This window comes from Podarcis tiliguerta (assembly GCF_965153285.1).
Source record: "Podarcis tiliguerta genome assembly, chromosome: 9".
Taxonomy (NCBI): domain Eukaryota; kingdom Metazoa; phylum Chordata; class Lepidosauria; order Squamata; family Lacertidae; genus Podarcis; species Podarcis tiliguerta.
The window spans coordinates 39920247-39946294 of NC_139542.1; the positions used below are offsets into that span (position 1 = coordinate 39920247).

At 39.8% G+C, this 26048-nt stretch overlaps 1 protein-coding gene across 1 annotated transcript in view; it reads left to right on the top strand.

Moving 5' to 3' along the window:
* Positions 1-1644: 1644 nt before the first annotated feature.
* GUCY1A1 (guanylate cyclase 1 soluble subunit alpha 1) overlaps positions 1645-26048 on the top strand; it is a 35638-nt gene continuing 11234 nt past the window's right edge. The window contains exons 1-4 of the mRNA XM_083457748.1: positions 1645-1873; positions 20331-20688; positions 24214-24275; positions 25245-25303. Coding sequence (XP_083313874.1) covers positions 20443-20688; positions 24214-24275; positions 25245-25303 — 367 coding nt within the window. The 5' untranslated portion in view covers positions 1645-1873; positions 20331-20442. The remainder of the gene's footprint in view (positions 1874-20330; positions 20689-24213; positions 24276-25244; positions 25304-26048) is intronic.

A 26048-nucleotide genomic window follows, 5' to 3' on the forward strand; every position in this document is an offset into this window, starting at 1 on the left:
CAATTCCCTATTTGCAAAATTCACAAGCCAAAGCATAATGAGTTGTTGTGTGGGTATGCCAAAACTGGGCTGCTTTTCCAAAGAGCAGGAAACCAAAACTTGTTGCATGCATACAACTCCACTGGAGAAAAACAGATACTGGTAAAGATGTACAGAATGATCAGTTTCAAGACACTGTCAGCCTTATGCATTTTTTCACTTTAATGACAGCATTTCCTTTCTTTCTTGCGTTTGCAACTCTAGTTATATGAATAACCAAATATATCAGTATCATAATGTTTGCACTCTGCATTTTTGTATTTTCAATATTTACGTCTTATCACATTAATGTGTGTGCACCCATTTCCCCACTTAGGACAAGGAATCCTAAACTGTATCCTACACAAATCAGTTTGACATTTTCATGAGCAGCTGCCCTATTTTTTTTCTTTAAAAGAAAAGGGAAAAAGAGGTATTATCTATATAGGAAGAGAGCTTTTCTTGGTAACAATCAAAGGCCTTAGTTACGTTTGGTTATCCTTACATGGGAAAATTGCTGGGTGGTAGCCACCTGAAGTTTACTCAGCACATACCATTGAAAATCAGAGGTTCCACATGCACACTGACTTCTCCATCCTCTATCCATGCAAAAGGGATGATCACATTACAGCCAGTCCAAAACAACTGAGGGTGCAGAGCTTGAAGTGTGTGCCATGGGGAGAGTCTTGAGGGCCATATAGAGAGGTCTGGAGGGCTGTATTTGCATCTTGGGACTGAGGTTCTCCAATCCGGGTAGAACTCCTGATAGTGGCAGGCAATTCATGACAGCTTGAGTCTCATCTATAGCACCCAGGAACTTGTTCATCTGTAGGCCCCCAGAAGCATCTCCACTTCTGCTTCTCCTGAGCATAGTCTTTATTGCAAGTATTTGACAGTGCTGTGGCAGGCCACTCCCGGCTCAGAAGCAAGTTTCCGGCATGATGCCAAGTTGGAAAGGTCCATATAACTTGAAGAGATGGATTAACCGGGCTGGCCTTCTCATTACATAGGCTAAGGCAGTAGATGCTGGGGGCGGGGAGGAACGCAGACTGGTGGAATAGAAGAGTTCCCAGTGGCATCCAGGTATGTTTATCTGTTTGGGGCAAGCTACATATGATGCAGTGTGGTGTAGTGGTTTGAGTGCTGGACCAGGGAGACCAGGGTTCAAATCATATGCAGCTTAATCTTCAAACTCACTGTGTGACCTTGGTTCAGTCACTCATTCACTCTCAGCCCGACCTACCTCACAGGGTTGTTCTAAGGATAAAATGAGAAAGACGGTGCCACCTTGAGCTCCTTGGAGGAAAGATGGCATAGAAATGCAATAATAATAATAGTGAAGGTGTTTAACTCCCAACAATTCTAGAATAAGGGGGAAGGCTTTATGTGGCAGCCAAGAACCTATATGTGTTTGTATTTACGGTAATCGGCGACTGAACACAGTAGAACCCAAGATGATGGGAAGTCTTAAAATGTGCCACCTAACGAGTGCCTCGCTCATTCTTCTCCCCCCCCCCCCCGCACCTTGCTATCTTTCCTCCTTTTGTGTCGCTTCGGCTGCTCCCCCCCCACCCCCGCTCCGCTCCTGCCGCGGCGGCTCTTCCGATTGGGCGCCCAAGAAAGCGCCTCCTCGCTTGGAGCGAGAGGCCGGGGAGGGGCCAGAAGAAGCGGCTGAAGCCAGCTGTCCAAACGCACGTTTCCAACATGAGTTCGCCGGGGAGAGGCTGTCGAGCTGGGAAGGCGAGCGGCGCTTTCCCCTCAGGCACCGCCGCCGCCGCCGAAAAAGCAGCAGCAAGAGCCGCCGACTGCCGCTCGAGCGCCGGGCGAAGCGAAAGGGGAGAAGCAGCGCGACGGGGTGAGTGGAGGAGGCGAGCGCCACAAAGCAGGCGGCAACGGGGCGAGCGCGCGGCGGTGGGGCTGCTCGGGTCGGCGGCGGCGCGCGGCCACCTCTCGCTGAGGCGTCGAGGAGAAAGACGTCTCGTCGCCGCCAGCCGGGGCAAATGGGGACCCTGGACAGCGCTAGGGCGCGGAGGGGAGGGGCTGGCGCTGCCTGGCGCGCCGGGGTGTGGCCCTCTCCCGCCCTTCTTCGCCTGCTCAAGCGCTGCCTGCGCCGCTCCCTCGGTCTAGCCCAACCTTCACCGCGCACCACCACTTTCCTCCTTCTTCTGCCCTAAATTGGTTCGCGAATGCCTTTCTCTGGGCATGGTCCACTTGAAGCAGGTGATGGGGGGGGGGAGCGAGGGGGTATTGTTGCCGTTTCCCTCACCTTCCTATGCGCACCATTCCTTCACTGCCCCCCCCCCCTCCGCACGCGGTTGGTGGTTTGGAAGCTCCGCAAAGTCCTGCCAATAGCAAAGCGGGTTCCTCAGCCAGGACTCCTCTCCGGACCTCCCTACCCTCTCCACAGAGGAAAGACGGGCCGCGACGGGCAGCTCTCTCCTTTCCCGCCCTGCTGGTGCCGAGGCAAGTCCTGCGCCCGGCAAGAGGCTCGCTCGGTCTGAAGGGAACCGGAGCCGCCGCGGGAGCCTGCGGGCCCCGCCTTCCCCCCTCGGCGCGCCCGTCCGGCTCTCGCTCTGCCTGGTTCCCACGCTCCGGTCTCCGGAACGCGGCAGAGGGCGAAGCGTCCCGGGTCAGGGCAGCGGGGTCAGGACGTGCTCCGGGCTTCCAGGCAGTGGCAGCGGGGCAGCTTCGTGGGAAAAGGCGGAGCGAGCTGCTTCCACCCTCACCCTGTCAGGAGCTGGAGGGGAGGTTGCTGCCGAGGCCGCGCCGGCCTTTCCTCGGGCCGAGTCAAGAGTTGTCCAGAGTCGTCCTCAGCGGCCACCGTAGCTGCGCCCCGAAAAAGCAGCTCGCACGCTGTGCAAATACTTGCATAGGCTGGATGGCTGCTTCTTTAAATGTTATTTCTTCGTTATTGTTTCGTAAGAAGATTTGCTCGGCGCTTTACAACTGTAACGGTTCTCAAAGCAGTTTGCAAGGATCTGTTGCATTTAAAAACCAAACCAAACCAAATCATAACTCCCCTTTCTTCCAAGGTCAGGATGGCGTCCGATTTTCTTCGCCCCCTTTTAGCTTCACAGTTGTCATTTTGAGATCAAGGCCAAAATCCCCACTCAGCCATGAAACTCACTGAGTGACCTTGGGCCATCACGTCTTTTGGCACAGCCTACCTCACAGGGTTATTGCGAAGATAAGATAGGGAAGGGTAGAACAATATATACAAGTTTTAACTCCTTGGAGGCAAGACACACTATTGATAGAATTGTAAATAAAATGTTTTTTAAAAACAAAAAAAATGTGTGGAGGAGAGCAGAATGGATCAATCATTTCATGTGCTCCATGGCTGGATCTGAATGTCCCCAACTTTAGCAATTGTAGCCACTTATGTCACACTGTCTCTATCTTACAGGTATGTAGCTGTGTTGGTCTGCTGTAGTCGAAACAAAATAAAAAAAAAGTGTTCATGCACACGAAAGCTCATACCAATAACAAACTTAGTTGGTCTCTAAAGTGCTACTGGAAGGATTTTTTTTAAATTTTGTCTCTATCTTGTTATCAATTAAAATGAGGAAACTAAAACTAGAATCAGTAGTCAACAGAAGTAAGGAGGAAAACAGCAGATGAAACCATTGTATAGTGTCAAAACGATCAGGAAAAATTCATCAGAAATGACACAACCCAAAATAAGGCGTTTATTCCCGTTAGAGAAGAAAGAAGGAAATGTACTAGCTCGTTTTCATGCTTTGGCACCAACGCTATCTCTGGTCTGTGGAAAATTTCATCTGTAGATTTTTGTGAATCAAGCACAAACCAGGCCAAGGCTGTTTTTTTCTGGTTATTTGGCCATTGTATCTGAGTATGCAAAATAAACAAAACAAAACTCCAATACCCAGTTGCTTCACCATTACCACCTTTCTTGGAGATAGCTCTAAAATATATAGTTGCACAGGGTGCATATTAGAGTGCAAGTCAGACTGATTTCAGACATTAAATTATTGATACTTGCTTCACATTCTATAAAGAAACATCCTCTCCCCATCCAAACTCTTGAAATGTTGAGCATGATGTAGGCTATATGGCAAAAGGCTGCTAGTTTTAACTCTCCTTTCTTGTCCTTATGAATACTTTGCCTCGGTCTCATCTACATAACTTCCAGCAAGTTTAGAAAATAAGTTCTTATTTTAAAACCAACTGGACTTATTGGTGTGATGCTGTCGTATGCATCGTATGGCAATGTCTATTGAAAGCAGAGTTAAAGTAGAATTAATCGCTACAGGTTAGAGATATATTACTTTTCTGGTTTATGATTGAGCACTTGGGGACAGTATTTTAATGTTTGTCAAAGGCTCCATTGTTGAATCTGCTGTTGTTTCTGCCATTTGTGTTCATGGTTGTGAAGCTAAAATTAAGAACTGTTTAAAATCTTGAAAGTTTCTTAGTTTCTTAGCCAATTTGCCCCTTTTCTAATCCAGTATGAAAACATGCAACTGGCATATGAGTAAAAAAAACAAATAAATTAGTATGGTTTTTATTAATTATCTAACTGTGTTATTGAGTGGTTGGAATTTAGGTGGCACTTTAAAGACTTAACACTTTAAAGACTTGCATCTCTACACAGAAGTGAGTCCTGCTGAGTTCAATGGGACTTACTCCCAGGTAAATGGGTATAGGACTGCAGCCTAACATATTTACTGTGGCATAAGTTTTCATGTCCCTGTTTTGTCAGGTGCATCTGACAGAAATGGATTCTCGTCCACAAAAGCCTATGCCAGAATGTATTTGATAAATTTTAAGAAACCACCAGAAACTTTGTGACTTTATTGTACTTCCTTATGAGTTGTAATTTACCACCTACTTGTTGTTGGCATCCATCTGTCTCAAGAGGCAATGGGTTTGCACCTCCTGGGAGGACGTCAAACCTTAGTGACGGGCCTGGGCAGTGTATATGGAGGTCCTTCCGGCAACTCCTGCTGCTAAGCTGGTGCCAAACATATTGCTATGCTTTCATTTGACCACATCAATGAGGTCAAGAGTGGGGGTCTTGTCGTCTGGGCCACCTACTGCATGTGTTTTATTCTAACTTTAGACAAGCATGGTGAAAGAACAATATCTTTCAAAGTACATTGTGTAATACCAGAACAATATAGAAAGTGAGGTTAATGAGAATTATTTCATGATACATCTTTATGGAGTCACAAAAGAAGGTCATAATGTTTAGCTCCTTATCTCACTGGTTACGGATAAAGGTGTCTACTACAACAATTAATGCTGTTGTCAATAATTCTTTTTGGAAGGCAACAGTTTCATTAATGGATAACTAAGATAATCCGTTTCAAAGTATATAATTTATTGATGGATTTTCATGTCAGATCCAAAATAAAAATGTGGATGTGCAAAATGAAGCTTGCAATGTATTTTGTTTTGTTTTTAAAATCTAGACAGTCAGGATAAATGGTTTATGGTTATGCTTCCAACTGTCTGAGTTAATAGAATATCGTGAATTCTGCATTTTTTAATGTTATAAAATCAACACACTCAAAATGCAGCCTGACCTTTGAGTGAACATCTACCACCACTACACTTTTGGTTGATACTTGATTAGAATAATTAAACAAATCAAATCTGAAATGTTGCAAATTCAAGTATCTGTCTGTGGAATTCACTCCTGTGGATTCTGATGTGAGTTTTGAATACCTAATGGATCTTTCAACTGTTGTTGACATAAAATTGTCAGTAGTAATTATAGTTTTGTAATTGGATTGTTTTGTATATTTTAAAAAATTAATTATCTTGGGACAGTTTGTTTAAAAGGTAGCATATACATTTCTTTGATAAATGAATGTAGTTTTGTGGAAAATACAGAGGACTGGGATGAATAAATTTAAAAAGAACAAACCAGAAGGTGCTGCCTTCACATTGAAGTTTCTAGATTGGTGATGACAACAACTCTGATAGGGGCGGCAGCTACTGGAAAATATGGCTTCTTATATAATAAAACTAATATTTGTTTGAAATGGTTACATTGGCCGGTATACTTTTTATGCCATTTAGGAGAAGTCATATATTGTTTTCACTGCTATCAAAAAGTGGTGAAACAGTCAATTTGTTTTCACTTTTTTATCAAAAGGTAGGGAATGAAATCTTGTTCCTATGTGTATTGCTGTGATTCTGAAACTGAGATTAGGCTTTATTATACTCTGTCAATCATGAGTAGACCAGATAGGCTGCTAGATAAAAGGCAAGCAGAGATACCCCAATCAGCTGAACTGATCATTATCTCTAAATAGAAGAGCAGTCAGAAGATTCCTTTCACTCTACAGTTGGGAAGGAGAAGAAACAAAGTGGAAAAGGTCACTAACTGATAATAGCCAGATAATTATTTTGGTGCTCCTCCCCCCCTGACAACTGAATGTGAAGATAACATTGCAGTAGACTAGAGTATAATGCAGTTGTTGAGCAGTTATTTGAAATATATTGAGTAATTTTTTTTAATCAGTTTATCAGCTATATGAACTCCTTTGAGGTAATCCATGAAGTACACACATCTGGCTCCTATGGCACAAACATTTGTTACATTGCTATTTAATAGCAATAGGTACATTTCTTTATTTTCATTTGTCTTGCCTTCTTTTCCCTTGGCCCCATAAGATGTGGTCTCCATCATGGAGAAACGAAGTTGATAACTGGGTTTAGTAAACCTTATAATGCTTTGGAGGGCATTGTTTGGAAAAACCCACCAACCAAAAAAACTTGTTTGCTTGGAAGTCATACCCCACTGAAATCCACAGGGCTTAGGGCCAATTCACACCAGTAGGTAGATTCCACACATGGCTAGATTCCACATATAAAATAGAACGAGCCTCAGTCTTGTGTATGTTCCCTGCAATGCTATATATATATATATATATATATATATATATGCATGCACACACAAGATACAGAATATATGCCTCATCCACATGCTGCAACTACTCCCTTCTGTTGCATATGTGGAATTTGAGCCTAGTATATTTGTGTCATTATGTATATAGACAGGATGTATTCCACATATCACATTGTACATACAGGGCAGGGGAGAAGCCATCCTAGCACACGTGGAGCCAAAATGCTGTGGCTTTTAGGAATGTGCCTTTCCTTTCAGAGAAGTATGTTTAGGATTGCGTCCCTGAGGGAGCAAGCTAATCATAACCGACTATCGGCTGAACCAATCTTGCAAAACGTTTTGCCAAAAAAGAGAGCAACATATTTCATGGATATAACCTTTCTTGCCTTCTGTGTAGAGAGAGAATAAATCAAAGTGGAGGCCCATGTACCTTTCTCAGATGTTGTCGTAGAGGTCTCTTTCATTGCACAGGGTTTACAGCTGCTAAGTGCTTCTGTTGCAGCAATCACATTTGGCAGCAGCTGAAACCATGTTTGTAACCTGAGTTCCCCCCACTCTTTCTTTCTTGTGCAACTATGGATTTTCTCACCTCAAATGCATACTTAATGGGCATTGAAATAAATCTGTTGAAGATGTCACAGCTGGACTTTTACAGCTTCCTGCAAGTATGAAGGCAGAACATGTAGAGGATTACAGTACAGTAGTTAAGTAAAGAATAGTTTTGAATTTTTTGAACTGTTTTAAAACCAACAAGAGTTCAATATAATTCATCTGAGTTCCACTTTATGTTTATTTTAGTAGAGTAGTAGAGAGCATGGATAGGCATGGATATGTATATGAAAGGTTAAGAGAATAATGGCTTTATATTTCCGTATGTAAAAAGTCAGGGATAATACACATAAACAGTTTTTGGGAAAGCAGATTTGTCACTTGTATTGTTATATCCCTTGAGCACAGTCCAGTCCATATTGTAATTAGGTCACTTGTAACACGGAGAATCTTAGAGAATAATTTGGTTTGTTTATGTGTGGGTGGAGATATATATATATGAATGGGACCAAGTATCATTTCTTAGCTCCTTCTGTTCAAAGTGCCCAGGGTCCCAGACATGCCCACGTGATTGCTTAAATAACATTAATTGTATAATTATGCAAGAAAAATATTGCAATAATGAATTTATTGCATTGATAGAATTTGGATGGAAATTTCCATTTGCCCAGTTTGTTAAAATGCTTTAGACAGCACTCCCTAAATGCTTTGAAATACAGTTCACAAAAAGGTTAGTTGTGTTTGTTTGTCTTTATTGCCTTTCCCATGAATTCAAGGAGGTTAATAGCATTGCAATAAATATGCTACCTTTTACAAAGCTTGGACATACTCAGTCACTACTGATCCTTACTAAACTAGGCTAGCTCTTCCAGATGTTTGGAATGCTAGTTATATCTATACCTCTCAGGGTGGGGTCTGAGATGAGCCCCCCACCACGCCCAGGGAATCTATCGCCAAGTAGGGATGGACAAATCAGTGCACATCTGGTCCATGTCAGTTTTGCATGTGTTCATTCATGAGTCTGTTCTGCCCCATTCATGGATTAATTGCATTTTTTAAAGTCCATAGAAAAATGTATTTAGATATGCACTTAATAATACTTTATAAAATATATATTTAAATGCTTATTCTAGCTCAATGTACACATTTCTTGACATATTGTATCACAAAAATGTATACTTTTTGCATTTTGGTGCATTTTTAAAGCTGAGAACTATGTTAGCTATTTCAGAGAAGCATGAAATCCAATAGATAATTACATTCTGATCTGTGCATTAGTCCAGAAGGTGTAAATTAGGTCAGTTTGCTTAAAAATGTGACCTGAACAAAATTCTTCTCCATCTGTAGTGCCAAGAAAGGGAAAAGCGAAACACTTTTGAATTTAGACAAAGAGAGATACAGTTGCTACGTTTTTGGACTTGACTGGTATAAGCCTTAGGGATGTCCTGTTGCTTTTGACAATTGATGCCTGTTTATATACTTGCTTCCCATTCAACATAACTTGCTTGTTTGAAGATAACCAGAGCATACAAAAGCAGTGCAAATCTCCAGGACTCTTTCCTCACAAGGACACTGACCCTGTGAAAGGCTATTCCCTGGCATGTTCTATGGCTTGGGAAATTGGGCAACAAGAAACACTATTGTGTAATATGACAACACAAACTTTATCACCCAAAAGCTTCACAGTATCAGTGAATTGTGTCACCATTCTGTGGAAGAGAATTACAATATTTCAAGTAACCAATGGACCAGTGCTACTAAGTTAGTAAATAAATTGGAGAAGCTTGTTCACATTTATTTATTCGCCTGCCTCCCCCACCCCCATCCTGACAGGGGCTAAATTCAGCTTACAGATAAAATAGGAACAGCTAAAAACATAACTAATGAGAAATATTTAGCATAAATCTAACCACAAATTTAAAATATGTAGTTCATTAAAAAAATATATTGTGGCTTATGGAAGGAATGTTTTTTGGTGTCAGTGTCAGATGAAAAATGGGGAAACCATTGCACACGTTAAGCACTACTTTGGCTGGGAAGTTTCCTAGAGCTTGATTAGGCAAATTCAGAAATTGGATGGTTTCTTTTCCATAAGTTTTGATCTTCTCCATTGATCCCTTGATATCATCCTTTGAAGCTGTTTGTGTGAGATGAGGTTGGTGTCAAAAAGGTGAGTTAAAGGTCTGTGAAACGTTGAGACAATTTGCCAAAGTGACATTGGGGTCATTTTAGATAGAAAAAGATGAGTCTGGGGGTTTTCCTCTAGTTTTTAAAATTTAGCTATCCAGTGAGTCTTATAATTGCTGACCTAGTTCCAAATCAAGCTGAAGGGAGTTAGCAGCCTCTACTGACTACAATAATGTTTTGCATGTTTATTCTAGAATGACAAACACCAATATAAAAATTAGAAAAATCACAGGATGGGTGAGATTCTAAAAAACACACCAGAAAATTCAGCAGAAAGGTTACACTGTGTGTGTGTTTGTGACATGGAAGGGGAGTAGGTAGAGACCAAACAGGCTAGAATTTGATTAAAATGTCAATTAAAAGTACTCTTTATAATTAAAGCAATTTATGCTAGTTGGCATGCTGATGAGTTCCAACAGTTAATATGCTGTACTTCCCCTTTTTTTCTTAGTGTACCGAAACTGCTCAAAATGAATCTAGTAGCACAGATACTATGTTAGGATTTCTACATGGATTTCACCCACCATTTACATAAATATAACATTGAGGAGCACAGTATTCAAATGTGCAATCCCTCTGCATATAGTTTGAAATGGTACAGTTTTCAAGAGTGATATGTCAAATGATTATTCTGAATAGGACAATATTTATGCTTTCAGAGGAGTAAATCTTTTGCAGTAGAAACAACGGTCTTGTGGCATCTTGAAAACTATCAAATGTATTACATTGTTATGTGCATGTGGAATGGCTGGTTCAATGAGACGTACACACACAAGCTCCTTAAGTGGTATGACAATGTTATGAAATAATAGGATGGTTTTGTTTTTTAAAAAGAGCAAATCTACATGGCAGTGTAGAAGGCATGGCATCACGAATTCATCACCTCAAGTAAAAACCCAGAATGTTAATGATTGTTCATGTGTACCCAGTAAACAGGAGCATTTCGAGCTCAAGGAAGGGTTATAAAAGAGTTAATGCTTGCACTGAGTCAAAAGCACATTGATTGTCTAGAGGCCTAGACAAAGCAAATAGTAATTAAATAATCTCTTTCCAAGCCAAAGGCTTCCAGTGACCTAGAGATGATTAATATAGTTAATATGCCCTTCAGGAGTAAAAGGGGTTGCTAAATATATGTTTCAAACAGACACATTTAGCATCAGTCGGTCCAGTGCAATGTAGTTCAGTCTGGTGAGATCCTTTCCCCAACAAGTCTTGGCTGGGGTGGTGGGGGGAAAGAAAGTGCTTTATAATGCAAAAGACATAAGAAAGATAGATGAGGGAGTTAGGCAAGATGTCGATCGTGGCTTTATATTTCCATAAGTACTGCTTATAACCTCTAGTATATGAAAACTGTACAGAGGAAAATGGGGATGCGAAGAAGGATGTTCAGTTTTGTGTATGCATTGTTGTTCACAGTGAGTGCATAGTGTGTGTGTGTAAACTTAATAAAATATTAAGTAGGAAAAAAAGACAGCAAAGTGGACTGAATGAAAAAAGAAAGGAAGGAGCTACTATAAAGCACAAACTGTATACAATGCATTACTCATATGGAAGGGAATACCTGTTGGGCCCCCCAAAGCACTGGAACTATTATGGGTGTAACAACATGCTTTTGTGTTAGAAAAGTAAGAAAACTGAGTATATATTGGAAAATTGTTCTGCATGGTTATCTTTTTTAAAGGGATGTAACAGTTGTTTAGATTGGAGAGGATTTATTTTGATCCTGCAAATCTGCTTTCCTGTTATGGAACAAACACTGACCTTCTCCACAAAAGCTAAAACTGTATTCTGTGTCTGGCACAGCCTGTATGACATCGGCAGCTCTAGTGAGACAAAATGGCTTGTAAAAAGCTGCTTTTTTATATTATTGATCCATCTAGCCCATTATCCTCTCCACTGATTAGCAGTGGTGCTCTAGGGTGTCTGAGAAAGGTCTTTCTCATCTCTGCTACCCAATATCCTTTTTAACTAGAGATGCTAGGAACTGAACATGACTTTTGTGCATGCAAGGCATGTGCTTTACTGAACCACAGCCCAGGGTGCATACAACGAGGTTCTTCTACATGGGGATGGGAGACTGCGACAATGATGGTGGCTGCTGGCAGCTGTACTGTGCTAAACTGAAGTTTGTGTTCAATTCCCTTCAAAGTGTAGATTGTGAAATTGCACAAGTTTTAGGATCCTTGTGCTTCTTCCTATTAGTTCTAGTGCAGAAGCTTCCAATATTGGATTGTTAGGCTCTGCTTGTAAACAATAATTTGCAAGAAACTTGAGCAGATTCCTTAGGTCTAAGAATTTTTTTTTCTGTTGAAATTAGTAAGAGCAAATAATTGTAAATCAAAATACTTCACCTTTTACCTACACTGAGATGTGAATTGTGCTCGGTTGTATATTTAGTGCTTGAAAAGCAATGCAATATAACCATAAGCACGCTGATGCAATTAATTTCATTTCTAAAATCTGTATACTGCCCTGTGATGGTTTATAAAAGGAAAATAGTATCAAGAAGAATCAAAGTCTCATTATGGTTTTACACACTGAACACTGCAATCATATACATGTCTCCTCAGAAGTAAATATTGCTGAATTCTGTGGTCCTTACTCTCAGGAAATTGTGCATAGGAATGCAACAGTAATTGTTTAAAATATCCAGATAATACAAACAGGTCATTGTCAGCCTTTTAAACTCAACTGAGGGAGGTATTTGGGGTTGCAAAATTGATAGTGACAAGTAGCAAGATCTTTTAAATGGTTTCACCTGTGCTGTCAAATTTTGAAATAGAGCCCTGGTTAAGGTGGCAGGTGGGATATAAAAATTTCATAACAAAGTAGGAAAAAAACAAAAGAGAAGGGGAGTTTTTCTTGTACCTCTGCCCTTGGCCATGTAAGTACAGTCAGCTGGAATATAGCCCAGAAACTAATTGGCAACCTGCAACAACAGTTTGCTTATTAGTGTGGTCACTTAACACATCTCCACAAAAGAGGACACTGATTTGTGTAAAATTTGCTTCCGCTAATTCATATGTACAGATACAAATGTATAATTGATTACTACAGTTTTCATAGACGTACAATATAGTGAGAAAGACTGGACAGGTGATCTGTGTGCTTGCTCAATCTGCTGTCCAGCTGCTGCTTTTGATGGGCAACTTCAAAGTCCCTGCTCTCCCTTCTTATGGGTCTTTATCTTTAAAACCAGATAGCTCACCAACTAGAGGATTCCTTCAAACAAAGGACTGTCCTCTGTGAAGGAGAGCATATGGACACCCTATTGTTTTTGCCCATTGTGGTTGATACAAGTCAACACCCTAGCTGTTGAACAATGAAGGGGGCTAAAATACATTGTATAACTTGTTATGGATTACAAATGAATATGAATATTAATATCACAGAGCAAGCATGGCAGTTAATGAATATTAATTCACTTGTTCCCAGGGGCCACTCTAAACTTCAAACTCAGTTATTTTGAGACCAATGCATTCACAAGCATAATCTTAAGGTACTTTATTCCTAATGACACACAAGCTAAACTACATGGGATGTGGGAGATTTGTGACTGGTTCTCACTTTTACTTTTTAATTAAAAATAGCCATGGGGTGCTTTGATTTGAGTTGGATCAATGGCCCTGTGGGAGGGGCAGTCCAGCAGTTTTGGTGCTGACTCCTTCCTTTGTGCCACAGCTCTGAACTAATTTAGAGCTGCCTGTGGCTGTCTTGAACTGAAAACGAAAATATTGGGAGGTTTAATCAAAGATCTCCTGCAGTCACGTGTCATTTGGACTCATTTTCTTTCAATAAACTCCATATTCTGCTGTAACCAATAAGCCATACTTTGGATAGTAAATTCAGTCTATGAATAACATATTTGCTAATAGGCCAGAAGTATTATGTACAATACTGACTTCATTACATTGCAAGTTTCAGCTGCTAAAATGGGACAAACCTTTAAGTGGTGTGTGCAGGTTCCTATAGAATCGTTCTGTTGCTTGCTCCATTCTATGTTCTCTAGTCTAGCTGACTGTTGTTCACATATTAAAAGAAAAATGTGTGAGGCAAAATGTGTGCATTTATAATGTATTTCCATAATTTCATTTCAGCAGTAACTGGATAGGCGGTGGGAAACATTTGACATTCTAAGTCAAATATTAACAGCTCTCATATCTTAGCTCCAGCTTTGCTACTTTAGTGACAGTGTCTTGTCGCTTTGGAATCTGCTCCTGTTGTCAGCTTGATGCATCACTTGCTATGTAGGATTTAATTCTCTGCTGCAAACAAAGTTGAAAGAATCTGTGCCCAGTGTGGGGTGTGGGATGGGTGTGTGAATTATCAAAACATGTTATAGTGATACTGTTTTTCCATAACACATTGACTTCTCCAAAGTCGCTGAATGCTCCAAGAAAATTGGGTTCTTTTATTTCAGAAAAAAAAGTATCATAGAAAATAAGTTCTTTAAAAAGAATTCACCATGTTTTGGCTCTAGTTGAAAAGAAAACATCAAGGCTTAGACATGTGTGGTGTATCATTCATCTCCTCTCCCCACCCCAGTGCATCTCAAATTGTGTTCCTGCCTAGGAAATAATCCAAATCCCCAGAAGTAATGCATACCAAAAGCTAGATTTACTAGGCATTTCAAGAATGATAATATGCCACCCCAATCTCTGAGTGGTGCGAGATTTCAGGGGGTTCTAGGAGCTTACCCAGGGTTCAGTTTCCTTGGAATGAGGCAGAGCAGATACACTGTGGTGTCCTTTCAATATATGGTTTATTTCTACATATATACAACCTGAGCCTAAAATGGAGGGGATCACAGCATTAAAACCCCCAGAAGGTCTAGCTTCTCCAATAGCCACAGCTTGGGAGGCATGCGCAAATCAAGCATTGCCCTCACTCTCTAGCTTCTGCCTGCTTCTAGCCCAGCTTCCTCACACACTACCTATTGTGCTTCTCACTATCAGCCAGGTGAGGGAGGAGGGGGCCCACCCATTGGCACAAAGCCATTTCCGTTATTATACTAACTACCATGCTTAAGCCCATTAACACATCAAGAAGCTGGTCTGGCTACTTCCAACAATTGAATCCTCCCATTAGATTTTAGCCCTTGCTAGATCCAGGATGCCCCAAATTAGAAGGGACTCTGGCATCGTACAGACTAACCCCCAACCTCCCAAACTCACAGCAATAACAATTATCTGGTTTGTTCCACCCAGATTTTGATGTGAAAGACTGAAGTCTGCATAAGCAGGAGCAGGAGCGATGAGCAAAAGCAGCCATCTGATGCAGTTAAATCAATGGGATGCATCTACCCATTGTTTGGTATATGAAACCTGTGCCAGCCTTTTAGGAGAAGGGTGGCTGGCTGGGTACTGCTGAGGCAGAGGATCTTTGCTTCAAATAGCCAATGTGACATAGGAAGTGAGAACAATGATATTTTACACTTTATACCATAGATGGGGAGCTCCTGTTGCTCTTGGACTCCAGCTCCCATCAGCCACAGCCAGTAGGGCCAAAGGCTAGGGATGATGGGAGTTGTGGTTCAGCAACATGGGGAGCGGGCACAGGTACCTGTATCTCCCATCTCCAACACCCATTTATAAAGCCCCCCTTCCCTCATTCGTCATGCCTCACCAGAGGTATTCCCCTTGCTAACAGGTGCATTTGCAGTTTTAAATGAAAAACTAGATATACGTAAAGTTTATGTTCCTGTCATGATTCCTTAAGACTTGTCTCCACACAGCAGTCTTCAGACATTTATAATCACGTTAGCCCAGACTCCAGATTTCTGGAAATTAACTTTCTGCCTAATACATAATTAAATAAGTGCCTCCAGAACATGACTAATCTATATTATAAAAATAAGAAGTAAGTACAAAAGATCAATAAGGTATGGGAGAGGCTTTGTGTTTGAATTTTAGTATTACAGATTAGTTTTGAATTTGATAAACCTTGAAAAATAGTCTTAAGATGTTCTTCCATGCAAAAAGTTATTGCATGCATTGTGGTGTCGGAATCAGAATGAATTCTGGAGAGTTCCTTAATTTCATGTTTTACTTGTCATATATGTTCCTATTCTGTTCCTGTCTGTTGTTTAGAAAGTTTCTACCACACCATGTGGTAGTAACATTAGCATGGGAGAAAGGATGGACCTATTGGGCAGTCTCACCATCGCACTGAGCCTTGGATGAGGACATTGTTTCTATATTTAGTTGCTTTATATGGAGTAAACATAATGGTCTGATTTATGAACAGGCAGTGATACAAACAGATGTTATGCATGCACAAGAGATAACTATGTATGTAGAGCTTTGATACTCTTTTTTTGTTTGTTTTTATACTCTTGTTTCAGTTTAGCTGCCTTGCCCCTGCAGGCTTGCAAAATGTTAACTTTGAAGCAGCCCTTAATTGTTTTTAAGTTATCAACACCATACTTCACTATCCTCCAAATGGTTCAGTAATTTTGCTTCCTTTGTTACACTGTACCATGTTTTGCCTGTGAATACTTTCTTTCTTTGGGTGTTTTCCGATGCAACCGTATAGCATTTTAAGAACTCTACTGCCTTACTAATAAAAGAACAGCTATTTAAGCAGATATTAAGTTAACATTTCTTTGTTTTGTGCCTACTGAGAAGTAAGGAAGGCTTGAACCCTCCAATATCCCTGGCATTTAAGGTCTGATGCCTGTTTTATGGGTAGTGTTCATCCCTTGAAATCCATTGACTTGTTATTTAAGTCCATTCTGAATATAACTTAGTTTATTATAATCCTACATGTATGGCCACATTTCTATCTGTGCAGAATACTTGTTTGTGTAGATATTTACACGTAGAAGAATGACAATTATTTTTTCATACCTTCTGAAATCTCCTGCCATTTCTATATGCTGCCTTTCTTGACTAGGTTTTGCTGACACTTTACAGGAGCTTGATTTTCATAACTTAAATAAAAAGAACACTGCATAGAACATAGCAATAGATGTAAATATTGCAGTTTCCCCCGTGAACTGCTGTGTTTTACTTATACTCAGTTTACCTAGCATGCAATCCATACCCAGCTGAAATTATTTGCTATGGGCTGTAATGACTTCAGCCATGGTTTTCAAAGAAGGCCAAAGAAATCTTTCTTTTACGCATCTTAATAATAAAGCTAATGGCTTCAGAACTATTTTTGTAATACTTGTTGCCCAGATAGATCAAAATAGTTTGATTCTGCCTCCTTGTTCCAGGAATATTTCCCAGTTACTTGGCAACGAAAAGTAACCCTTTGAGAACTCCTTTGAAATAATAATAACCCCAGTGTACCAACCAACCTCTTTTTGTCAGATAATGAGTAAGTTTGGATCTGTGATACATAGACAATGCAAGTTGGGTTTGGCGAGAAGATGCTTGTTTTCTACAAGCAGAAAGGTAGCTTGGTACTCAACAGAGATTAGTTTGATTGAGGTGGAGTTAAGGCTAAAGAAAGTAGCTATGTGACAAATATTGCTTCATTTGCCCTTGTTCTTGCTCTTTCATTGTGGCAGTCTGAAACCTGAATAAGTTGAGTGAATCTTTTCTGGAGTGTTGAGTTCAGAGGATCATCTTGATAGATGAAATTAGACCAAATTCTTCTACATTTCTATGGTTCTATCACTGTCCTGTTTATCTGAGTCCATTATTGTTTATTTCTCTTATAACACTGGGTGCAAAAATGAGGGGGGTGGGGTGGAAACCAGTTCAGTAAAGAATAAATAGATGTGTTTATCTTGGACACACAATGTGCTTCAGTTTGTTGAGTTTTGATCTTTATTTAAATCATGCATAGCCTCTTATTCTCTATCCCACCCTCTCAAATGGATCTTGCACATAATATCAAGCTCATATGGAGTACACACTCCATATTCTCTTCTGGCATGTAAAGTTAAGCCAGCTTGTTTATATAATCTAAGTACTTGTCAGTTTGTGCTTTTTGAGTGTTGTGTGCAATTCTGTTTGCTTATGTATATTCTCAGTATGAGTAGATCTTTCGCCAACCTGGCTGGCTGTGCTTTTGCTTTGTTAATACTGTACTATAATCAGATTGGTTGGGAGACATAATGATCATATAACCAAACAACTACACTGGCTTCTTTTGCAAAAATAAACTATTTGTATATCCAGTGCTGTACTGTGTATATCTGCCTCTATGACAAAGCACACTTTAAAGACGACAGAAGACAATCTACACATATCAGTGATAATGTGTTTTGCTGTGCCTTGCACAAATCAACCTAAAATCTCTTGCGTAGGTTGGGAATGAGTAAAATTGAGTGGATCACACTTGCAGTGATGGTGTGACCAATACATAGCAAAGTAGTGTGGGTCATATCTATCATTCTCCAGTTGCTAGTGCAAGAGTCCTTGCACTAATGAATGGGCAAAGTTGCACAACAAAATATTCCACCTAGGAATTGCACTAGCAGAAGCTTCTTACTCAACAGCAGATTTTTGTTGAACTATCTTAGGTCATGTACTTGTGTTTTCTCTTGCACCACAATGTTCCGCCAGCACTATGTGACTTTAACTTAGTGTTGCACTGGATACAGTCCTATGTATAATGTCCCTTATAATGTTTCAAATATGTTTGTGCATGGCAGGGGGTTGGACTAGATGACCCTTGTGGTCCCTTGCAATTCTACAATTATATGATTCTACAACATTAACATTTAGATCATGGGAAATGTTACCATGTTCTATCCAAACTTTGATGCATCCAGGTGATAGCAATGGAAGAATCCAAGCTCATAGTTGCTGGTACTTAGCATCTGTTTTGCACATTATTTTCAGAATATAACCTACTGCCAAAACATGTGAAAGACAAGTAGGGAGTTAGGTTTTGTACATTACCTTACAGGGTATTGAAGTAGTTATATTCACAAATAGAGGAGGTTATTTTTGTTGTTGATCTGGAGATGTTCCAAATTTTCTGTACATAAGGTACATAGGACTAGACAAATACTGCTATTCAGCCTCCAGCAACAAATAAGATACCAATCTTTACTCATATTATCATATTTTAGTTACAGAGGTGGAATCTACACACATATAAAAAAACTCTGTGAAAGTGCTTTTTCAAAAAATGTTTTGAAAAATACATTGAATTTTCATAGCTCACTGTTACCATTCAATAGACATTTGTTTGTTTTATTTATTTATTTATTTATTTATTTATTTATACCCAGCCCATCTGGCTGGGCTTCCCCAGCCACTCTGGGCGGCTTCCAAAAGAATATTAAAATACTGTGATACATCAAACATTAAAAGCTTCCCTAAACAGGGCTGCCTTCAGATGTCTTCTAAAGGTCTGGTAGTTGTTCTCTTTGACATCTGGTGGGAGGGTGTTCCGCAGGGCGGGTGCCATTACCGAGAAGGCCCTCTGCCTGGGTCCCTGTAACTTGGCTTCTCACAGTGAGGGAACTGCCAGAAGGCCCTCGGTGCTGGACCTCAGTGTCCGGGTAGAACGATGAGGGTGGAGAATTTTGTATATTGCACTTTGAAACACATTTCAAACATTTTATTTGCAGCTGTGTAGCTGAGTCCTTAGTGCCATTACTCCCTGTAATTGCACCATAATGGTCATGATAGTTGATGCTGCTAGTTAATTTGCCCCCCAGCAGCGATCATTGCAGAGGTTGGTACTGTCCCCATTGGACATGCCAGGCACACTGTCACTCACTCACAAAAGAACACAAAGTCTGGAAGTGTCTTTATGGTCAGTGAAGGTCTGCTAGGATTGTGCCAATTAATCTGGAGAAGCTATAATATATCCAGCTGATCTCCAGGTGAATTTCTTTTGAAATAATATGCACCCACCAGAGGAGAATAAGAGGACCTAATTCTCAGTGGTATACTGGAATCCCATATTTCTTATATCTAACCTTCCCCTCTTTTTTTGTACTGAAAAGACAGTTGGATCCAAACTACAAGAAAGAAGATTCCACCTAAACATTAGGAAGAACTTCCTGACAGAGCTGTTCGATAGTGGAATTTGCTGCCAAGGAGTGTGGTGGAGTCTCCTTCTTTGGAGGTCTTTAAGCAGAGGCTTGACAACCATATGTCAGGAGTGCTCTGATGGTGTTTCCTGCTTGGCAGGGGGTTGGACTCGATGGCCCTTGTGGTCTCTTCCAACTCTATGATTCTATGATTCTATGATTCTATGATGTGATACTGAACTGAATCCTGGAAAGATACACAAGTGAATGTAGTTTTCCTTTGGGGCTTATCCACACGTGCCTTTCCTCCGCTCTTTCCAGGTGTGGACTGCACTTTAAAGCTCCAGGTCCAAGTGCCCCTCATTTTTTTGCTCCAGAGTTTTCCCCATGAAACCCCATTCTTAAAAATTGAATCAGAGTAAATGGCAATCCCTCTACCTTTTGACATAAATGCCATTTTGAAATATATGGTGTTGAAGGTGGGTTTGTGGATTTTTAATTCTTTGTGCAATTGTCCTAACCTTTCAAAGTACTGGACTGGGTGTATTCTTGCGGCTAGTTCACACATTACATCTACCATTTGGCTCTGTGTTGTATGAAGTAATTGAACATTAGGTCAACTGTGAAGTCATGCTTGTGTGTTGCAAAGCCAGAGCCTGCTGAATTAAGGAAGCTTAGGTTTCTGAAGTTGAACCAAATTCAACAAATGTACAAATGCAGTGCTTCTCTTTTCTGTTTCATCTTCTGTTGCAGGGATATAAAGCTACAGTTGTTCCTGCCATCTTCTGCTGTCGGTTAATAGAGCAGACATGTTCAGCCCAAACTAGAGAAATTCACCACTTTGGTGAACAGAGACTTGTGCAGTATGTTCTGCACCAAACTGAAAGACCTGAAGATCACTGGCGAGTGCCCTTTTTCATTATTGACCCAAAGTGGGATTTCAGATGAAAATGAGGATGAATGTGCAGAAGTGCCAAATAGTTCCAAGGCTGCTTTGCCAATTTGCAGAGAAAAGACTACGCAGGGGAACCTTCCACAAAGAAAAACCAGCAGGAGCCGAGTGTATCTGCACACTTTAGCTGAGAGCATCTGCAAACTCATCTCTCCTGAGGTATAAATTATGATGATGCTTTGATGAAAGTAGTCTAAAAGACCATTCTAAGGGAGGTTTTAGAAGAATGCCTTTTAAGCAATAATTTTAAAAGCAAGACAATTTTCACTTGATGAACGCTCCTTTTCAAACTCTGTTCTTGACGTTGGGTTCTGTTTTCATTTCTAATTATGCCTAATCCTGTAGTTTGAAACCTTTTGCATTTATTTAATCTTACCTCACTACATCTTCTGTGTTTAGGGAAAGGAAAAGAAGGATGATTAAAAGCAACTCAAATATGAAATGTTTACTCACACATTGATTTAGCAGTTACTTAGCAAAATTTAAAGAGGTTAGCAACCTATGTGAAGTAAGGGTGGATAATACTTTGTGCCAGATGAACCATGGCAACATCTAGATGGAGCAGGTTTACTCAGATTTATTCCATGTCAGGGCACCTTAATTTATTATAGCAGTGAATTTGTTGCAGCATTGATTAGAGAGATGCTTTCTGGAGCTTATTGCCATTCTGGCATACTAACATGTGAAAGTTCGGAACCATGTGAGTGGGCACAATCACATATGTCTTTCCCAACCAAACATATCCTGTAAGGAAGAGGTAAGATGAAGGATCTTTGCAACTGGCCTGCTGCACTTGGCTTTCTAATTTTTTGATGACAAAATAGGAAGCCATGGGGAAGCAGCTGTGGTAACAAATGAAAAACCCAGGATTGCAATCCCGTTATCACAGCCAACCACCAAGTTATGTTTTAGACCACATCTCAAAAAACAAAAGATATTGTAGAGCTGGAAAAGGTGCATGGAAAAGAACTACTGGAAACCACCTAGTTTTAATGGAAAACAGTTGGGGCAACCTACATATAAATTGGTACAATATTGAAAAATTGATAAGTGTGGCTTACACTGAGCACAACAGAGGGGGTGGTGTCTGTCATCTCATCTACTGAGCACTGTAGAAGGAATGATTGCTAAAGCCATAGTGTGGATAGAGGATTGCTGGTTAATAATAATAATAATAATAATAATAATGCTGTGGAAACTGGAAAGGGGGAAATGAAAACTTATGGATTATAACCACAAACTGTCAGTCCAGAAATCCAATGTACTATTAAGGGCAAGGGCAATTTTGCTAATTGGATGCCAAATCTTTACATGCTCTTTATTACACATCTCGGCCCCTGCTTTTTATGGAATGTCTGTTTTTTTAGTCTTCTCCCCATTGTACTTGTAGGAAAGGCATCCATAACTCAAAAGCAGTTTATAAATCCATGGGAGAGTGTGACAAGAAGCAAATTTAGTGGGCAATGCAGCAATGTCTAAAAGCATTCCTTAGTGAGACAAGTAGCTTCCCAACATTGAGTCAGACTAATGGTTCATCTGTTTCAATGCAGTCTATCCCAAATATCATCATTGCACCACTGTATGGGGTTCTTTAAAAAGCAATTGGGCAAGTTGTCTTCCACATGCAAAATATACTGCCTACCAGGAGTAAGGTATAATATTCATGCTGCTGTCTTTTAATTAAGGGTGCTTAAGCTTAAGCTTAAGCTCATTTACCTGAGTGTAAACTCAAGAAGACTTATTTCTAAATAGACATATATAGGATTGTGCTGTAAAATATATACTAAAAGAGACATCTCATTTTGTTATATTTAATGTTACATAATGTTAATGTATATACTGAAATGATAGGATTCAGATATAACCATAGAACCTTCATTGTTGCCTCTAGACTTGGCTTGCAGTTCATTGAACTGGTACGCTGACTGAGAAAATGTCCCAACATTGCTTTCAAAGGTGCAGATTGTTGCACGGGCATTGACTACATTATATGGGGGGGGGGGATATGCCTATCTATAAAAACTGGGGCAGAGAGATTTCAGGCTTGCTGGATTTACCAGCAAGCTTTGTTTATTTCAGCATCCTAAATTAGAGAGAGGGAGTCATTTAGTTGTTGCTGTCATTAAATAACTGAGGCAGAAACCCTTGTTGATCTACTGCAAAGCACCCAGAGATCTCCCAGTAGATTGTGACCAGCTTTCTTTCCCCTGCCTTAGATGGTCTTAGATTTGTTTAAAAGTTACTATCTCTCGTCACTGGATGTACGCAGTTTCCACATGGAAAACTCAAAAAACTGAGAAGGTGACTATCGTGACTTGGATCAACACATGCTGCTTCCATTGACGTCAGTGAAAGGTTGTGTGCAAATATCATGGGGAGTGTATAGTGTGGCCCAAAATAGCATTTGATGAGATTCAAGATACTAGCAAATTCATGTGGAGCTTTGTTTGTTTCTTAATTCGTTGGTTGGTTGGTTTTTTAAGAAGATTGTAAGTCCAGACTCAAATAAGGAGTTGGAAAGCGCTGCACATATTGTTTCTATTTAGATATAAATATTAATTACATCTTGTTTTAATAAGGTATAACATTCGTTCAGTTGTTCTTTTTATTTCAAATGTAGAACACAGCCTTCATTACCAGCGTATTTTTTTCATGAGGCAGCTTGGACATACTTCCATTCTTCCTCCCATAAAGCTGCTGTCTACAAAGTTCTGTGTGTCACACAACAAGGTTAATGAAAGACAATAAAACATTATGTGCCCAAGCTTGGAGATCCTTTCATTTTCACAATATGCTCATATATACTGACTCTCATATTAGGAGGCTAAATAAATAAATAGTTCAATCCTCTATTCGGGATTTCCTGCACTGAACAGGGCATTGGACTAGGCGACTTACACAGTCCCCTCCAACTCTATTATTGTATAATTTGGGCATTCTGATACATATATAAGTCCTGAGACACAGTTGACCAAACTTCATTATGTGTTAACTGAAGGGAATTGCAGCATTATCTTTCTGTCAAAGAAATACTTCAGTCTTGAAAGCTTCCATGTGTTCGATTTTCATATGTGACATCTATCCTTCATTTCAATGAACTGAGTGAATACAGACACAGATCACCTTCCTTCATTGAAATAAATGGACAGGCACATACAAATGGGAAACTATGCGTGCTCATCAGAGCACTCCATGAATAATCACTGTTGGAAGGGCTGAGCAGTAACGAAGTGTATCCAGTGGATATGAGCACACTGCATCTTCATTTGTCCATAGTGGCATGTGAATATGGACAGTATTTGGAGAGTAACATCTGTAGCTGGGCATCTTGTCAATGGAATGGGCTGTGTAGTAAATTTCCATAACAGTGATACGGGCCCACAGTTGCTTGTTGTGTTAGTATGGGAACTTACAATGTGATCTCCCTGATCCATATCTAGTCTAGTGGCAGGTGCTTTGACACAGAAGGCTGGTCATCTGAAAACATCAGTCACATTACACTACACCATAATGTAGACAGGACAAGTTGGGGACTCCAATGATCTACAAATAGGTGTGTTCTAATTTTGGATAGAATTGCATTCTACCTTTAGTATAAGGTTTGCATCTCATTCTAATATGAAATTCTAATATATGAAATGCTTAAACTTGACATTTGAATTAATATGACTTTTCTCCTTTCAGTATGAAAGGTTATATCTTGCATTTCAGAGGACACTAGCAAATAATAAAATAAAAGAAATCAGGTAAGTTAAATAAGTTAACTTTTTGCAACCAATAACAAGTGCAAAAACCAAATAGGAAGTTGGATCCCATTTACGGTAATGACTGCACAGATTATATAACAAACCCCTATGTTAGTGAAAGCAGGTACCATAAATGCCAAACACAGTCTTAAGTATTAAGGTATCAAACAATAATTCAACATTAAGACACTGGAAACTTTTATCAGTATGTCATTGTACCAAGACTGAATTTTGAGCAGTATTCCCTTTAGAGTTTTCCTCGCTCTATTGCGAAGACATTTTGTGTTTGCCTGTTCCTACAAATGGGAGTTGCAAAGTTGTCCTTAGGCATGAGAACTAATAGCTTTAAAAAGTAGCTGACTTTTACTTTTATTTAAAAATATATTCAGCTATATATTTCCCCTAAGAAAGGGAGGGGGGTTGCATAGGAGTCATGAATCTTTATAATGAAAATTCAAGTCAAAGCAGGGATTGGACAAGGAGGCAAAATTTCATAGCAGTCTTGCCTAATCTCTGATCCTGCCACTCCTGGAAGCTAAAATTCCTTTCTTAATAACTTGAGTTTGTAGAACTTGAACACTGTGGCACTATGATTTTAAGCTAACTCAGCTGTGAATCCTACTGATATTCAAGTGTAGGATTTGCTTCCAATTACTTGGCGGTGGTGGTGAAGATACAGAAAGATGCTAGTTCTTTTGCTAGTGCTTGTGTAGGAACAGAATAGGTTGTGTGAGGAAGAGACACAAAAGCATTGGCTTGCTTAATTGTTTTTCTGCAAAATTGCTTAGTTAGCAGATAAGAAAGAGTAACTTAATTTTTGAGTAAATGGGAATCTAAAGTTTTCTCAAATTAACTTTGCAAATTTGGTTGCTTATCTGTTGTTTTACTTTTTTCAGGTTTTATTACCTGAAAATTAATTTTTACTGTGGATTAGGTAGTTTTAAAAATTCTGTTTTGCATCATTTATAGGAATTCTGAGGAAAGAGAAGACTTTGAAAAGCTAATCACTGACCATGCAAATGCATCAGGTAATGAGATATCTATGGCAAGCAATTCCACTTAATGCAATTAGTTGATGCTTATTAAACATTTGAAGTGGAATAAGTTCTGCACACACCACTCACATTTGTGACTGGCAATAGTGATGGATCATGTTGATGCAGTTCATATTTTGAGGACACAGTAGGAGATAATAAATTACTTTCAGGGCTAACAGTGCAGTCTTCATTATATGGTGTTGATTCAACCTGGTTTTGGCTACTGTGGGAGGCTGACAATACAAGCAGATATTTCCTAGTGCAATTGTTAGTTTAAGAAAATATTTGTGTTGCAGAGGATTTGTATTTTCTAGGCACTCACTCAAACTACTTGGTTGCTGAGAAAATGTTATCCTTTCTGCTTTATTGTGATACTAAGTGCTTTGTGTCTATTACAAACAAGCACATCTGTTGCAAAAGTGAGTATATGTGCCTTTAAAAACAAGCTTCATTTTTTAATTTTTTAAAAATTATATACATCAGGAATGGGAAACCTATGGCCTTCAATGTATTCTTAAACTCCAACTCTCATCATCCCTGCCCTGGAACTGATGGGAACTGGAGTCCAACAACATCTGGAGAGTCATAGATTCTCCTTCCCTGCTTTAGAAGGAGAGCACTCCCTCAAGCAGCCCATAATACTTAAAGTGATTAAATATAAACAAATCTCCCTTCCTCCCCAAGTCATTTGGTGAATCCTTTTGCTTTGTTATTTTGCTTTTTGGGATGGGTAGCT